General features: G+C 37.7%; 3 protein-coding genes across 3 annotated transcripts; 1 reads left to right on the forward strand and 2 right to left on the reverse strand.

Moving 5' to 3' along the window:
* Positions 1 to 166: 166 nt before the first annotated feature.
* GCK72_004994 (uncharacterized protein) lies at positions 167 to 3,408 on the reverse strand (the record flags this gene model as incomplete). The annotated part of the gene is made up of 11 exons (XM_053724977.1): positions 167 to 328; positions 493 to 697; positions 745 to 884; positions 942 to 1,045; positions 1,095 to 1,221; positions 1,270 to 1,412; positions 1,677 to 1,770; positions 2,018 to 2,137; positions 2,769 to 2,876; positions 2,986 to 3,065; positions 3,210 to 3,408. 11 exons carry the CDS (start codon positions 3,406 to 3,408, stop codon positions 167 to 169), a joined length of 1,482 nt encoding a protein of 493 aa, XP_053589171.1.
* Positions 3,409 to 12,860: 9,452 nt separating this feature from the next.
* GCK72_004995 (uncharacterized protein) lies at positions 12,861 to 13,175 on the forward strand (the record flags this gene model as incomplete). The annotated part of the gene is made up of 1 exon (XM_053724978.1): positions 12,861 to 13,175. One exon carries the CDS (start codon positions 12,861 to 12,863, stop codon positions 13,173 to 13,175), a length of 315 nt encoding a protein of 104 aa, XP_053589172.1.
* A 3,198-nt stretch (positions 13,176 to 16,373) lies between these two features.
* On the reverse strand, positions 16,374 to 17,071 carry GCK72_004996 (uncharacterized protein; the record flags this gene model as incomplete). The annotated part of the gene is made up of 2 exons (XM_053724979.1): positions 16,374 to 16,469; positions 16,919 to 17,071. 2 exons carry the CDS (start codon positions 17,069 to 17,071, stop codon positions 16,374 to 16,376), a joined length of 249 nt encoding a protein of 82 aa, XP_053589173.1.
* Between the last annotated feature and the right edge of the window lie 33 nt (positions 17,072 to 17,104).

Raw genomic sequence — 17,104 nt, forward strand, 5'->3', positions numbered from 1 at the left:
AATATTATTTTTGAATGTTTTTCTTTATCGATGCGAAAAAACAAATAAAATGAGGAGGGAGATGGAGAAGAGAAAGAATGAAAATGAGTAGAAACAAATGGATGAAGACCCGGAAAATTATGACAAGATAAGGGTAGAAAAGAGAGAAAGAGAGAAAATTTCAGTTTTATGCCATCAACTTGGATGCAGAATTGTCGTGCATTGGTGGTCCACCGTTTGCATTTTTGAAATTTGCAGGTGGTTGATTGAACGTCGCCGAGGAGCTCTTCTTTCGATGTTTTCCATGATGTTGTTTTACTCCCAGAAGGGCTGGTTTCACTTCGTGCGCCTTTAAAATTTTAATAGGTTACTGTAGGTTACTGTAGGTGATAGAGTAAATGCGCTCTATTGGACCCGATGCTTTTGTTGTTCGGTTCGTTCACCCTGTACCTGTTCATCATTTGCATCCAAATTCTCCGCACATCAAAACAAGCTTCTTTTCGAAAAACTCACCTGTAACACTCTCCTTCTCTTCTTCGGCAGCTTAGCTCTGGCCTGTGAATGTGAGTATAAATTGGAAAAGTTGGATACAATAACTGGAACTGGGAGAGCAATAGTGAGCACACCCATCAGAGCACAAAGGGATCCGACGAGCATTCCCAGGTAGGTTTTGGGCACCATGTCGCCGAAACCTACAGTAGAAATTGTGACGAGACTCCTGGAATACAGGGAAAAGTGTTTTAGAATCCGGAAATAAAATCATACCACCAAAGTCCCAAAGGTATACTTGTGAACTGGTTATCCTTGTTCAATTGACTTCTCTCTGCATAATATACTAATGCAGCGAAAATAACAATTGCCAGGACGACGAAAAACACAAGCAAGAACAATTCTTGTGCAGACGCCTGGAAAACATTGTTTGAAATATTTATTTTTTATATTAAATTCAGGGTAGAACGTACCTTGAAAGTCTGGATCAGAATTTTCAGTCCAGAGAAATGTTGTGTCAGTTTGAATAACCTGAGCACGCAGATCATGGAAAGGAAATCCAATGTGACCAAGGAGCCTGAAAAAAAGAAAAAAAAGTTTTTTGAAAACTCAGAGAATCAACTTACCAGTCTGAATAAGAATGGCATGGAGGAGAGATTCGAAGAAGAATGCTCCCGTTGAGATCACATCAATGATAGTGAGTGGAGATCTCACGAATTTATGGAATGATGGACAGAACAGACTTCTGATCAACTGGAAACAAATCGAATGTTTTTGACTTTTGGAAACTTGAAAACTCACCAATTCAATGGTGAACCAGATATTGCAGATGAGGTCCACATAGAAGAAATTCGGGTGTGGAGATGTCACTGGCTTATCGGTTCCTATTGTTTTGTGATAGTTTTTGAAACCACCTTCATCGACGACTCGTAGAGAATAGAATACTGAAAATGGGATATTTGGTAAGTTGGTCATTTCAAGTTGGTCAGAAATTGAAGAGCTAGTTTCGCTGAAAATTATTCACGTCTGAATTCTGTGGCAGGAAACTTTTCTCTAATGCTAAAAAGTTATTAACAGAACGCTTTTTTCACAATTCAATCATTTTAACAGTGTCTGATTCAGTGGATCTGTCTAATCAGTTTTCTGTGAATCCGGATCTCCAAGTTAAAAAAAACTCGTATTTTCCAAACTCAAAAATAAACACTCACCATCAATATCGGGTATTTGAAACGATGGATCCGTCTTGAGAATGAATGAGCAAGTGGAGGCAAGAATGAAAGCTACGGAGAGGAATGAAATCACCTGAATGAATTAGAGACACCGTCGATTCAGGTTCATATCAAACAATGAACCGAAAAAAGAATAGAAGGAGAAGTTTTTTGGAAGAATCTTTTTTTGTTTGAAACAAAAACTAAAGGGGAGGCAAAACTAAAGACAATGGTTAGGTATTCAGGTACACACATGCAGTTTAGATTTCGTTTGAATTTGACGTGCAACATTTGGGAGGGGGCGGGGCTTAGGTGAAAGAACACATAGAAATGAGACTAACCCTTGCGTATTTCGAACTCCATGGCTCATCGAAAAGTGCCCACACTCGGGGTTTCAATCGTTGCCATTGTGACATGTTGCCTGTGAAATAGTCATCTTCCCATCCGAACTTTTTTGCTATCTGAAAAGGTTTAGAGTGTAAGGTCTTGGAACGTTATAGAGATTTTCCACTTTTCTTCATATTTGAAAAGCGGACCAAAACGGTCCGAGACGGGCTGACACGGGCCGGCTCGTAATTCGCTTCAAACTCAATATTATGAGCTGAAAAATATACCAAAATGTAGATCTCGGCGAGTTCTTTGTCCGTGACCTACTACGGGCAGAGTGGCTAGACGTTAATGTACCGCAGGCCGGGAAAAGTACGGAAAAACGCCAAAATCGCCAAAAAAGCCATTCCAGACCGGCTCGCGGTACATTAACGACTAGCCATACGATCCTGTCTGGAAAAGCTTTGACGTTTCGTGATGGCTAAAAAAACCAGGACGAAAAAGTTAGGCCACCAAAATTATTGGTTTTATGCTGACCTAACATTCGCACCTGTACGATTTCTAGGTCATAATGAAAACTGTTTTGGTAACTTTTCGCGAGTGGTCTTTTTTGGGGTCCAACTATTCGAAAAGACTTTTTAGGCCACCTCTAAATATGTTCCAATATTTTTTGTGATGACCTAGAAATCCAATTTTTGCTCTAAAAGTAATATAAAACACCATTTTTCGAGTCTCGCCCAACATCTTACAAAAAAAAACTCTCACCTCTTCCTGTGTCGGAGGATCCCCATCTAAATCCAATGACTCTATAACTGCTAGCGTATCTTGTGTATCCCTGTGCTGTGTATACGTCATCCAACAACATGGTTCCACCTGCAATTATGTCATTGTTTTTCAGAAAGTAAGTCATCATCTTTTTCGAAAAATAATAACAGCATTTCTGTTTTTCAGAAAACAGAAAACAAAGAATACGACGACTCACTTGATTAGCGTCGAGACCCCAAAACTCGAGTTCTTCTTCGAATAGAGGACCACATACGTTGGTTGGATAATGGAGTTTACCTGGAAGAAGAAAATGGAGATGTTTTCAAAAATATGAAGTTGGTTTTCTAGGCCAGAGAAAGTTATACCACTCAACTTTTTCAACAAAGTTCTGACTTCTTTCACAGATGTTCTCGAAGAATTTCAAATAATCAAATCACTCACCAGTTCGATAATAATTCAAAATCATCGAGAAGACTCCTGGATGTCTGTCGAAGAAGTATTCGTTGAGTACGGGGTCATAATTCGCCAAATTCGGAGTCAGCCTCGATAATCTTGTGGCTGGGATCTTCTTGAGGACGTGACTGTAGGTTTCGTGTCGGATGCCACCAACGTTTAATATCACCCGATGTTCTGTGTCCATCCAGGACTGAAAGATAATTAATTATATTATATGAATTGGAAATTGATAACCTAGAAAATCAACACTTGAGAGATCGCCCACCACTATTAAAAAAAAGATTTTCTCAATTACTTTACCAGCTTGCAACAACATAAAAACCCTTCTACATAACTTTGGAGATTTCTGAGATTCAAAAAAGTTTCTCAAAATGTTTTCACATTTTTTAGGTGTGAAACGGAAATGAACCCCGACTCTGACTCCAGTGAAACGAAAAGAAGGAATCATAGATTCCGGGTTCAGGGGACAACTGACACAATTTTAGATTCCTATCGGCTCAGAAAACCCATCTTTGACCAATCTAACAAAAAACTGCAGAATAAATTCAAAAATCCGTCTGAAAATGACAGGACACCATCACCTTCCATTGGAAAAACTTGGAAAACAAAACTTGCACAGAAAAAAGAGAAAAAAGGAAAAAGTAGAGAAGTGAGGAGAGGACATTTTTTGATATATGTATGCAGGAAGTCGCCAATAAGCATACATTTTGAGATGGATGGGGTCGAGAAAGACGTGATGGGAGGGACCTCTTCTCTCTGTATCCGTTCGCAATAGAGATTATCCCCTTGGAGAGGAAAAAAGAGAGAAGAAATTTAAGAGTCCATTGGGAAAACTTTAAAGAAAAAATACAGAAAAAAAACAAAAGGGCATTGTTTCTGTGTTTTTTTCTGTCGGTCGGAAGAAAATGTCTGGAATTCTGGAACTTGTGACAACTCTAGAAGTGTATTAGAGAGTCAGAGTGAAATCTGTAATACAACCTCAAAATCAATAAGTTTTAGATTCCCGAGATTGGAATCAAAAGTTCAAAAGATTGAGTCCGGCATTCAGGATTCAGAATTTTAAAGTTCGCGGCGCGAAGAAGAAAAATAAGATCATCAGATTCAAATGTGCTCTGCTGAGAAATAAATTGTTTAAAAAATTGATGACGAATTCAAAACATACTATTGAAAAGCTCACATTTAAACTGACGTCTTGGAAAAATCTGACACCTCTGCTCTATCTGAAATCTAGAAACATGAGGATTCAGAATCTGATTTCGGATTTTCTCTATCATGAAAAACACATCGAAAATGGCTAGTTAAAACAGAATCTTGTTATGGAGATTCCGCTAGAAATTTGAGTTAAGAAATTATTAAAATTTGCCTTCGGATCATTTTGATTCGGAGCAAAATCAGAGGGTAGATTCAGAATTATGCTTTTAATAGCTCTAACTTCTCCATGATTCATGGAAGGAATCAATTTTAAAACAAAAACCGTGTTTCGTCCTCCCAAATCACTCTCTAATTATGACTCAACAAAAACATAAATCCATATTTTCACGTCTTCTTTTCCAGAGAAAACGATCAAACTATGTGTAGTAAAGAGATGCAATTCAACCGGAACATTTCCGGGTAATTTACTATTCACTAGGTTAGAGCATCCCTCCTTCCCGTGCACTTCTCCTCAAAAACTACTGGTCATCCACCGAAGGACTAAACCGCCCAAAAAAAGACAAATGGTGGATTTGTTCGGTTAAACTTTAAAAAAGAAAAAGGAAGAAGAAAAAAGGAAAACATCGGAGGAGAAGAACGAGAGCATTCTCTATCGGACACAGAGAAAAACGGGGGCTACCGAGTAATGATGTTGCATAAAGTAATCCGGGTTTAGTCAGGACGAAGAATGAATTGCTTCTTCTTCTTTTTCTTCTTCCCGTGGGTAGTTATAGTTGAAAACATGAAGAGTTAGTTAGAGAAGACGTCACGTCTTCTTCTGGTTTCTCCACTCATTTCTATTAGGTAAAACGAATGACTTTAAAGAAGACGACGTCGTTTCTCAGCTTCGTACTCTTTTCCTCGAAGAAGTTTGCCCGTGTTATTTAGTTGATGAGCTACTACGTCTTCTTCTTCTTCTCCTCTTTTTTCAAGAGAAAAAGAAGAACAAGAAACACAAAAAAATGCACAAAATGAGCTAAACTTTCCTTCTTCTCGTCCGACCCCCCTCTTCTCCTATTTTTTCAAGTCGTTTATTTTATTTTATTTCATTTTCTATTTCAAGCTTTCTTTGTTCTCCAATACGTTTTTGATTAAGCTTTTTTCGTCTAGTTGGTAGCTGAAAGCCTCCAAAAGTGGGCGGAGCTTGGGGAAAGAGAAAAAGCGAAAGATTGTAGATCGGGTAATCGGAAAACGGAGTAAAAAGAAAGGAGCGATTCAGGGATCCGATATGAAAAAAGCTTTGCCTTTTTTCTCCATCCTGATTCAATTTGTTTAAAAGAGGGGGGACCTCTCGTCCAGGAGAGTAAAAGATGCAGGCCTATTTGACATGTTTTGAGATGAAGGCTCATCCACTACTCGAAAGAGAAAAAAGAACGCCTCAAGTAGGATATCGAATAGATATTTATGTGTCAGAGTTTCTACTTGACGCCTATTTTCCTTTCTCTCTCTCTTCACAATAAATAAATACTTTTTCAAAAAATGCTCCGGACCCGAGATGAGATGAGGAGGAAGCACATCGTAAAGCTATCATAAAACAAAACGAAAGAAAATGGATGGAAGAGCAGGAGAAGAAGGACAAAGGGGACAAAAACGCTTTGTGCTGTTGGAATGGGGTTTTGGGACGGATGATTGTTTGAGAAAAGACAAAATCTGGTTTTGTGCCGATTTTTTGTAATTTTGGATGTGGGATTGGTGACGGCATAAACTGGAACGGGGGCGGTCAAAAATATAATTGAAACTGGGTTGCATACTGTCTGATTTTTTTAAAACCTGATGGTTTTTATCATAACAGTGTTTAATCCTGGCGCGCCTCTGACGCGATTCACTTCATTAATTAAGCTGTGACACTCAAAAACACCAAATTTACATATCTTCAAAATATACAATTTTCAGCAAAGACACATTTTCAGTTTATCTAACGATTCTCTTTGCCCATACAACCTCAGAAACTTCCAGAATCAATCTAATCCCTCCCTTCGTAACCAATTCACTTGCCGACTCAATCTCCAAAAGGTCACTAAACCAAACCAGATCTCATTATTCAAGTACAACCGAATCAAATTATCCGTGAGCCAATCGAAAACCCAAAAAATCGAAAATTAAATCAGTCAGTTGCTCAGTTGCGGGAGCAGCTGTTATTAGGTCAAGTAAACATTGATAACCGGAAGGAAATTCAAGAAATCAGATGATTGGAATGAGTGATCAACTTCAGAAGACATCGGAGGCACGCCAGCTTCAGTGACAATCCCCCCCACGTTTCTCGAAATCTACATACTTGAATACCAAAAAAAGAAAAAGATCCTGCTTTCTTATAAATCCATAAATCATGTCCTCTTCTCTAAACGATGACAAGTTCATCATCACATGAAGTGTGTACATGAAAATGCAAATGGGATGAGGGGGGTCGACACCACTTTGGTCCAATCATTCGAGATGAGAAAAGTGGATGATGAAGGTGAGAAAGAGAAGAGATAGATGAAAGGTATTTTGACAGCATTACACTTGGTGTGTGGAAGAAATTTACAAAACGGACTGGCTCAGCCGCAGAAAAAGATAAAGGGAGTGATAGGAAGAGCAGTAGTGACCAGTTGGAGTGATGGGGTGCGGATATCCGGACAAACAGATTGACAGACACATGGATTGAGTGACAGACAGGAGTGGAATGAAATCATGAGTCAAGTTGGGATGGTATCAGTGAGAAAAAGTTAACTGGTTCGGGTGTCTTGGGTTGGATATCCGGACGAACGGACATTAAAAAAAACTAAACAAAAAGAATGGTGACCGACCGAAGGAGCAATCTGGAGCCCTGATTTTTTGGCAGTCGTAAGTCAAACTTGGAATGATATCAGTGAAAGAGGACCGGACATCCGGACATTTGGACATTCAAGCAGACAAACAGTCAGACAGGAAAATAGAAGTGAAGAATGATTGACAGGAGACCACTTCCAATTGATCACATTCCACACAGTTTTGTCTGCCTGTCGATCTGGATGTCCGGATGTCTTCTTGTTCAAGACTGGTTGCAACTAATTAAGAAAATTAAAATTTTATCTCTGGAATCAATCCGTTTACGAAAGTTTACTAGTACTAGTTAGGGGCGTGGCTGATCTCATTCCTCTGAACAAATTAGGGAAAAGTTGAAAGACTTCGAAAAAAGGAATAAAGACAAAGGGTCACACAGGCTTCTGGGAAGCGAAGAAATATCAAGTTTCAGTTAAGAATGAGAGGAAATAGTAGAAAGTGGTGTGGAGTCGCATTTTGATTTTTCCTCTTTTTCTTCTGAATTCGAAGAATGAAATAAAATGATGGCAATTAAAAAGTGAAATGGTGTTTAGTCTCAGGTATACTCGGAATTGAGGGAAAAGAAGATAGAGAGATGATGCTCCCTCACTGAGAGGAACACCCAAAGAATCAGATTTCATCTTCAAACCATGGAATGCGTAAGAATAGGAAAGAGAGGGGGACAGACTCACAGATGTGTTCCAAAATGGATTGGAAAAAACATTTAAATTAGGAAGAGAGTGAAACAGATAGGAGAAAATGATGGAAATGGGTTGGTGTTCGTAATTTATTGTTTTAAAAACAACGAGCCAGGCAAATTACGGCTGATATATCTGCGTGGTTTCAATTTCAATTGGTCTAGTAAAAAGTTGCCCCAAAAAATTCTTGGGAATAGTGAAAAATGACAAGGTGCCTGGGATATCTTGGTTGCCGATATCCGGACAAACAGAGAAACGGACAGAGCTACAGGTGGACAGAAGACGAAAAGTGTGAGACTTTGACAAGCGTCTTCAATTCTCCGCGTATATCAGTCTGAATGTATGTCAATCCAGATCATAGTTAACCGGAATTCCGGGTTTTTTCGGCATTCCGGATTCCGGAAATCGAAATATGCCATTCCGTACGACTATGGTCCAGATGTGTGCCTGTTTGCTCAGATGTCTCTTATCAATGCTCATTGAGAAGCTGGTTCAATTGGACCATGTATAAGACTGTCTCAATTTGAGAAGAAACATTCAAGAAGACTATACTCAATTAGTCAAAAATCGAATTTCGAATAATGTTTCAACTTTCCCGATACTTTACTCAAGGACTAAACTCCTTGGAGCATAATATTTTGTAATTAGATATTTGTGGGAATCAGTTGGAAACATGGGAACTCAAACTCAGGATTTCGTTCTTATACCGTACTCAATTCCAAAATTTTCTCTCCAACTTTAAAATTTAAAGACAATCCCTGTTCAGTAATAAAGACTCACCAATGACGTCTCATTCGAATTCTCTCGAGCCCTCCGATAAATCGAAGCGCGCATGTTTTCTCGAAGAGAGTGCCCCCGGAGTTTAGAAATGATAGCGTCCTTCTCCTACCACCACTACCACTTCAGGAGCTTCCTTCTTTTTTCTGCTTCTTCTTCGTGAGAGGGCACACACACCGAAAAAAAATTGTGCACAAAAGAGCAAAAATACTAATTCCCGTGGTCGTGTTGCTCCTCTTCTTTCCCAAAAAAAGAAAGAACCAGGAGGGGAGGGACCCCGGGAGAGTCGAGATTCGAATAGAAATTCGTTTCTCTTCCCCCCATTAACACCACCCAAAAATGGGTTCTTTTTGTGTTAGGAGGAGGAGGAGCGAGCGAACGAAAAGGGACGTCCCGAATCCGTTTTATGACATGAATGGTGTCGTCTAATGGGATCGTTCTTCGTGGAGAGCAGATGCAGAAGGAATAGAAGAAGGAGAAGGAATAAGAAGAAGGCCAGTTAGAGTAGAAGGGGGAAAAGAAGTCTTCGGTTACAGATAAAGAAAGTGCAGTTTGGAAGGAATGAGAGGAGATGGAGAGGGATCATGTTTCAGGAGCATCTCTCAGTGACACAAGAACATGTCATGTATCGGATAGCCCCTAGGAGTTGTAGGAAGAACTTTGGTAACTTTCGAGTGGTATCATTTCGTCTCGATTTGGAGATGAAAGAGAGGAGAGAGAGAAAGCAGGAAGGGTTCAAAGTGCAGGGGGATCTGGTATTTAGAAAAACAGATTTAGATGAAATGAAGATGAGTAACACAAATAGAATTGAGAATGAAGCCAGGAAGTTTTAGGATTTTGGAGATGCATATCAACAGAGACAGACATTAACACAAATTCAAAAAAACTATCCTGCTAAAATGGGAACATCTGGATTCACAGTATTCAGTCTTCCGAAAATTATAAAGCCAAGAAATCCGACGATGGGATATCCCAAAACCAAGACATTTCGAAACTGAAAAAGATTGGAACCGGGAATTCCGGAACCAGAAAAAGTTGAGAAAATGAGAATAGGTGTTTCTAACAACTAATCTTTACCCGGTTGTAAAAATTCTGGTTTCAAATCAGCCCAGTTTAGAAATGCTTAGTCTTAGAATGTCTCACGACCAAATATAGGTCATTTGATACTTGAAATCACGATTTACAGAATATTTGGTTTTCAACTTTTAAGACAGTTCGGTTCTTGAAATTCAGAAATAATCAGGAAATGACTAATTAAATAACTGAAAAATAACAACTCTAAATAATTTTACTGCATTTCAGATTTTCAGCCTCCCAAAGAAGAAAAAAACCCAATCAGAGCACCTGCCCCTTGTTATTCCCTCCCATTTTGACTTACCTTCGATTTCAGAAGCACCTTTTTTGGGTGAATATCTCCCGCCATTTCTCTAGAAAAACTGCAACACTGAATGAGCGAGTAAAGCACAGAAAACTATTCATATAACGACAAAAAACCAATAGGAAATAACATATTAAGATCTCAAGAAGAAGGAGAGAGTAGAAAATTGGCCAAGGAAGAAGAAAAAAGGTAACCAGGAAAGAGAAAACTAAAAAAACGTAGGCATGACCTGAAAAAAGTTATTTTCTTATTTCCATGTTTTCGTGGCTTTTTTAGATGAAAAATTGGGTCAAAATGAGAAAAAATGGGGAAGCGAGGTGGCATGAGGCCCCCCGTTACCTTGGGTGACATGATGAGAAAACGGAAAACGGGAAGAAGAAGCTCATAAATCTACAGTAATCTCTTTTTTATGAGATGAAATTGAGCGTACTCTCTCTTCTAGAAAGGAAGTTGAGTAGGAAAGGACTAAAGTGCGTTGAGCAAAGATTAGAAGAGTGAAGGAAGACAGAGAGAAGTGATTAGGCTCTGGAAATAATGGAAAAGGAGAGTAGTGTTCGGAAAATTGAAGATTAGGAGCTTTGGATGATGAGGTTTTGAAAAAAAACACATCGAATCTGGATGTGAAATAAACTAAAGTTTTGGGAAGTTTGAAGTTATCAAGGGATCACTTCGAAATTATGGAAAGTCGGTGAATCTGAACAAATATTCTGGTTCACGTCTAGTATAGAATTTGCCAGAACAGTTACTTTTTAATTTGAGTTTTTCAACCACAAAAGGTTTCTAGTTTATAAAAAAAGAAGTTGTAACAATAAATTTTCAATTAATTTTTGTTCTGACTGACTATTAGAATCCTAATAAAACTGGTCAAACCGAAACTATATATCAATGCAAATTTGGTGAATTATTGTATTGAAACTAACCAATGAGATGCAATTTACCCAGAACCATGTATTTTGATTCAGAACCGATTTCATTAGATGATTTGGATTTGAAAAGCCACCTCGGATGGTCCAAATAATATTTCTCTGATGAAATATGAAAGAAGAACCTCAAAACCGTTTGGAAAAAAGGAAATGCAGTGAATTCTCTTGGAATTCGCGGAATACTCTTAAGGAACTACATGAGACAATGAACAAAGAGAGAAAGAAGAAGAAGAAAAACGATGTTGGGTTGAAAAAAGAGAAAGAAACGAAAAGAAAATGATTGGTATATGAGCTCAGAAGAAGAAGAAAGAATGGGAAGGAAAACGATTAGAAGGTGTTTGAAAAAGAAAAGGAAATACGATGATTTTGAGATTCAGAAGTAGGAAAAGTAGAAGAAGAAAATATGAAATATCTGGAACATTTTGAAAATCGATTCAGGATACTTTTGGAGTAACAGAAGTAGGAAGTATAATAGTGAAGCAATCCGAAGTTTTAGGCAATTGGATTGGGATTCCCGAAAGGTTGTAATTGAGTGGTAGAGGAAGAGGAGAAGTGGATTGGAAAATAAAGGTTAACTCGACTTTTCTGGAGTTGGAAGTATTGCAAACCAAGAGGAAATGGATGTCTCTGTTTTGAGAATTGAAAAATAGAAATTGAACAAGTTCGGAACAATAAAGATCAATCAATGAAACCTGTAGGTCTTAATTTAGGAACATTTCAGTTTTTCAATAATTAATTTAATATCATTTTCTTGATTTCAGTGATAGTTACAACCCAATAAACAAGCAAATCTATTCACAAGTTTTTAAACGATTTGCTGATGAAAACTTTGGTCTGGTAACCCATTCAGAACGACATTATTAATCCTTCACAATCCCAAAATTCACACAAATTCCCAAATGAAAACAACCAAATTATCTGAAAACTTACGTCTCTCCTCTGCGGACTTGCCATCTCGCAAGGCTTGAAAAAGGCGAGTAGAGCCGGATCCATAACTTTTTCAGACTCTATTTCACAAGCAGAGCATCACGATGAGTTGGTAAATGAAGGGGGCTCGAAAAAATGGACAGATTCTTCATTATAATAGAAAAAGAAGAGTTTCAAGAGGTGGTACCAAATAAGAAAAGGAATTGAAAGAGAGGGAGAATTGAAGTAGTTTTGGAATAGAAAAGATGGAATCAAAGATGAAAATGCGCTTTTCGAAAATGGGTGTCCCATGGTCTCAGGAAAGCAAAACATCATTTAAATAAAGGACTTAGTTTGGGAAATAGTCTAGAAAGGGGAAAAGTTCAGAGGGTACTTGTGGGCACTATTGTTGGTTTAGTAATGATGGAATTCGGCTCGTTACTCTTATTGGTTTTCCGTTTATTTCTTGATTTGGTTTTGGAGTATTTTGGAAAAGGATAAATCATTTTTCCAAGATTACGCAGCCGTATAATCAAGTGCCTACATCGTATACTTTTTTGACTCTCTGACTGTCTGTCTGTCTTTCTGTCTGACGTTTTATCCGGATGTCCAGACGTCTGCATGTTAGATCTGAAAAGTCTGTGTACAGTCTGTCTGTGTATCTATCATGTCCGGTTGTCCATACTGTATTTCTAGGAGTTGTAGATCAAGACTCGATATTTTATTAACTAGAAAAACGACTGAAAAAGGAATCAGACAGAAAACGAGCAGAATTTTACTGAAGGCTTATATTATTAAATTCAAGAAACTGAATGAAAACTCAAAGAAGCCACCCACCCATCTATAAAAATAGGAAAAGAAAGGAAACAAATCAGAAAATGAAGAAACCAATTTTGAAAATGGAAGCACACGAAACGTAACTTTTACTTCCACAACACACACTGACGTCTCCTCGTTTTCCAACATCATCTTCTCTATTCGAATGTGTCAAAAGGTTGCCTCTCATCTAACAAAAGAAACGCATAAAACGACGGAGAAGAAGAAGAAGAAGACGTCGCTTTTTCATGGAAGAAATGTATCAGAATCGAAATGCTACGGATCATTTTTCAAAATCCAGAGTAAGAAGAAGAAGACGTCCTCTAGGACGAAATATGAAAAAGAAGAAGAAGAAGTCACTGAAGATCCATTCCTCCCAACCGGAAAAACAAAAGTCGGGACCCATTTCGATCTGATTTATCACCTCGTCTTACCTCCTTCCGTTGCAGATTCACCATTCTTCTCTTCTTTTTCGCCTTAGAGTTTTGCTCGTCGTGTTTTCAGAAGTTAGCAGTAGAATAGGACACGATTCAAGAGTATTTTATGATATAGGGAAGAGAAAAGAAATAAAGAAACCACTTGTCGTTGATTGGTGTTTTTGTGATGTTACACATCATTTGATGATACAACTTCCTGGCTCTCTTTGTGTGTTGGAGCAACACAATTGATTGTCATCACACCAATCAATCTAGGAAGATAAAAGAAACTGAGAGGAAATTGATCAAACATGAGATATTGCAAAAATTAAATTTAGTCATTGTAGTTAATTTCGTGAAGCCACGCCTACTAGACTCATTATTCAAGGTGAATATTTTGAAACTTCTGGAAACAACCAGTTGTCTCTCAATTCAATTGGCTCTGGACAGCTGCACCATTTGTTTGATTTTATTTAGTATAGAAGAATATATTGTCACAGAATTTTTTAGTTTTGGAATTTGTTTTAAATTTCCGTGGACTGTTCTCATGTATCAATTGTCTTGAGAGAAACTGACCAAAGATAATAACAAATTACAAAAATGAAGCTGATGGTTTCATCTATTTTTAGTTTACGGAACTTTTTATAATACTCGGGCAATATCTTAAAGTAGACAATTGTCTTATTGAGAGAAAACGGTACAGTAATTAACAAATATTAAATTGACAATTTAATCACTGCGCATTTCCAATGATAGCCTAATCAAAACTCAAAAATACTCACAGTTTTTCGATCTGTCATATTGACCTCGTCCAACAGCATTCGCACTGACGATCTGGAAAATGCAAGTTGTTTTTGATTTAAAACTTTCCTGGAACTGTGAACGCGATATGTAAAATTTAATTTTTAATAACCCCGTAGTTGTCTAGACAAAGTTAAAGAGTGTAATTGGACAGGAAATTGAGAATAAAAAGCATCTCTCTACTTTATGCATTTCTGAAAACAAGGTGGCCTAAATCACAGTAGCAAGGTACTTATATTCATTATAAACCGGAAATTATGTATTCTAGAATAACACTTGTAAAACTGTAAAACTCTCTGAATTCTCAAACTAAATTCATAAAGGATTTCGCCCAGTTTTGATTTTCAAAAGAACATAACCACGACTCCAGTGACGACAGCATCTGTCACCAGTAACCACTAAATCTTTCCCAAAAATAAGAGTGTCTGAATGACAAATTTCAAAAAACCCTATCGGTACTAAAATCTAGCATTTGAGAGTTGGTAGATGATAAATGGATCTGTTTTTGGGGTGGTCACACAACAAGAAGGAAGAAATTAGTAATTTTGTAATTACTGAAGAACAATCAAGAGAGTTTGAACGGGTTTTATGATATTAAATTTTGCAAATATTGCATCAAAAAGCCGAAAAACCGATATTTTTCGAAGTTTCAATCAGATGAAACCGTATGACATAATTCACGTTTGTAATAACTTATTTTCTTATTTTCAAATCCCTCATGGGCACAGGTTATCAAAAATAAGTTCTCGGTATGTTGGCTAGCAGTGAATTTTGAAATTTCAGAAAGATCTAATGGGGAAACAGTTAAAAAACCGCGATTGTAAATCAAAGAAAGCATAGAAAACCATCCTAAAATCCTATATAACTTTTAGACTGAACACTTTGATGGGCCCCCAAAAAATTAATCTTTCAAAATGAGACCTATCGACTAATATATGTTAACTTTTAAAGAACATTCTCCCCACACAAATTTCAAGAAAAAGTGCAATTCAGTGATACGTGAAAAAAGTAGAAGTTGATGCAAAGTGGCAACTTGTGTCCCTTTTTCGATGCCCCTCCTCACTCATCCTCTGCAGAAAAAGTGTTTCAGTTTAATTAAACAAAAGAGGAAAGGTGCGGAAAGGCGTCGACTGGTTGCTGCTCGATCTTCTTTTTTCTCTCTCTCTGGTCCCACTTTAATTCCAACTTTTGACAATGTCTCGGGTGTCACAGAGACTTCTTCTTCTTCTGCTTCTTCTAGTTCTCGTGTGTCAAAATGAAAAGAGAAAAAGAGATTATCTGCTCTCGTTTCTTCTTCCTTTTTTAGATGTGTTTCGAGTATGTTTGTGTGTTATTTCTTCTATTCTTTTTGGGGTAGAATGGATCAGTTGAAAGAGAAGAAGGAGAACGGAAGGAAACAAAGAAACACATTTATTATTGGAGGAAGAATTTAGAAGAAAATATGAGAGAGAAAAGGAAGTAAATGTATCAGAGAGAGGGCCATAAGTGCCAGGAGTTTCAGAATATACCGAGTTGGAGCCGGTGAAGAAAACGGAGTGGAGAACGGAAAGTTAATGAAGTTAGTCTCGGGTATAATTGACCAGAAATGCAGCTGGTGTAAGGTTTCAAACAACTATAAATGTCGCTACGAGACCCATATATGGTTTGTGGAAGATGGTAAGTTGAACAATGAAAAATGAAAATTCTATCATACTGATTGAAGCTGACAGGAATCCCAAACTTTATCCAGAATAAACAGTTCAATTACTGTAAAAAATACTGTATTATAACGGCATGCCGTTATATTTTTTCAACTGCCTCCGAGAGAAGTTTTATGGTTTCAGAAATTCATTAGAAATAAATGCAAAAACTTTTTTGGACGTTCTATTTCCTGATCAAGACTTTACTAATGACGGTGTTTCAGAACCCAGAAAAACAGCGGGATAATCATATTCATGAATTCTGAGTATAGATGGGGTACCGTTATAATACAGTATTTACGGTATTTCAGAACGATCAGAAGATATTAGTACATGTGAGAAGCAGAGAAAAAGAGAATTTCGAAAATCGTTTCAGTTTCAGAATAACACAAGTACATATATACCGAGTAACCTAGCTTGTAGTGAAGTACATGATTTTTCAGTCATGACGGAAACGTGATGACAAGGAATCTTTACTAGCTACGAAAAAGAAAACTCATACAAAGTTTATACGGTTGGAAAGCTGAATACGTGAGGATTCTGAATCTGTTTTCAGTTTCGACGTCGCATCTGGGTTATGAGCTATTCAGTGAGGTACCTGTAGTTTCCGTCATCACAAAAATCTGGAGAAAAATTGAAAATGCTCCTACTCTGAAACTTGTTTCACTTATGCGAATCAGAAGAAACCCGAAATAGATTCAGAATCTCCACGACTTCAGTCCTCAACTTTCAGAATCTTTCCTAACTACCGTACTCTTCATTCTACACCGCCCCATCTCCTTCTCACCTTTTCCTGCCATATCTCGAAAATCCGCGTTCGATGGTTCGCTCAGAGGAAGACATTGAAGTGTCATCCTCGTGGATGGAGAGGTAATCCATCTGGAAAAAGAGAGAGAGAATAACATGACACAGAGAGAAAAATGGGTGGAGGAATCGGAAAGCAAAGATCAGGATTCAGGAGGAACATCTAGTGAAAGTCAGGGAATGAGCTTTCATGAAATGCAACTTTTATGAGAGTTTTTGATACGTTTATGATGGAGATAATGTGAAAAAAATGAAGAGTTTGTTATATATAGTTCGAGCTGGAACAACAATTCTCGTACGTAGTCACATCAAGAGGGCAAACTTCAACATCCAAAAACTATCTCGTAAAACGGAAACTAAGAATATTGGGTTACAAACATTTTAGAACTTGAAATAACGGGGAGTTGTAAGGGAACAAAGTTTAGTATAAAACCACAATACACAGAGAGACGAAACATGTGTTAGTGTTATGAGGTGAAGAAGGTGTCTAGTCTCAGGTAAAAGCAAGAGATGCAAAAACAAACCGATGGCGCCGGATCCGTATTGATTTGAAATGATACGTGGGATGAGCTGATAGTTTGAATCGGCGTCTCGACGGCTTCTTTCTTCACGTCGCCTTCTCCACTGACGTCTTCTGAAGTCTTTCGCTCGTAGTTGGGAAGTGATTTTGATGACATTGAAATGAATCGGTTGAAATGAATCTAACTGGC

This window comes from Caenorhabditis remanei, chromosome II (assembly GCF_010183535.1).
Source record: "Caenorhabditis remanei strain PX506 chromosome II, whole genome shotgun sequence".
Classification (NCBI taxonomy): domain Eukaryota; kingdom Metazoa; phylum Nematoda; class Chromadorea; order Rhabditida; family Rhabditidae; genus Caenorhabditis; species Caenorhabditis remanei.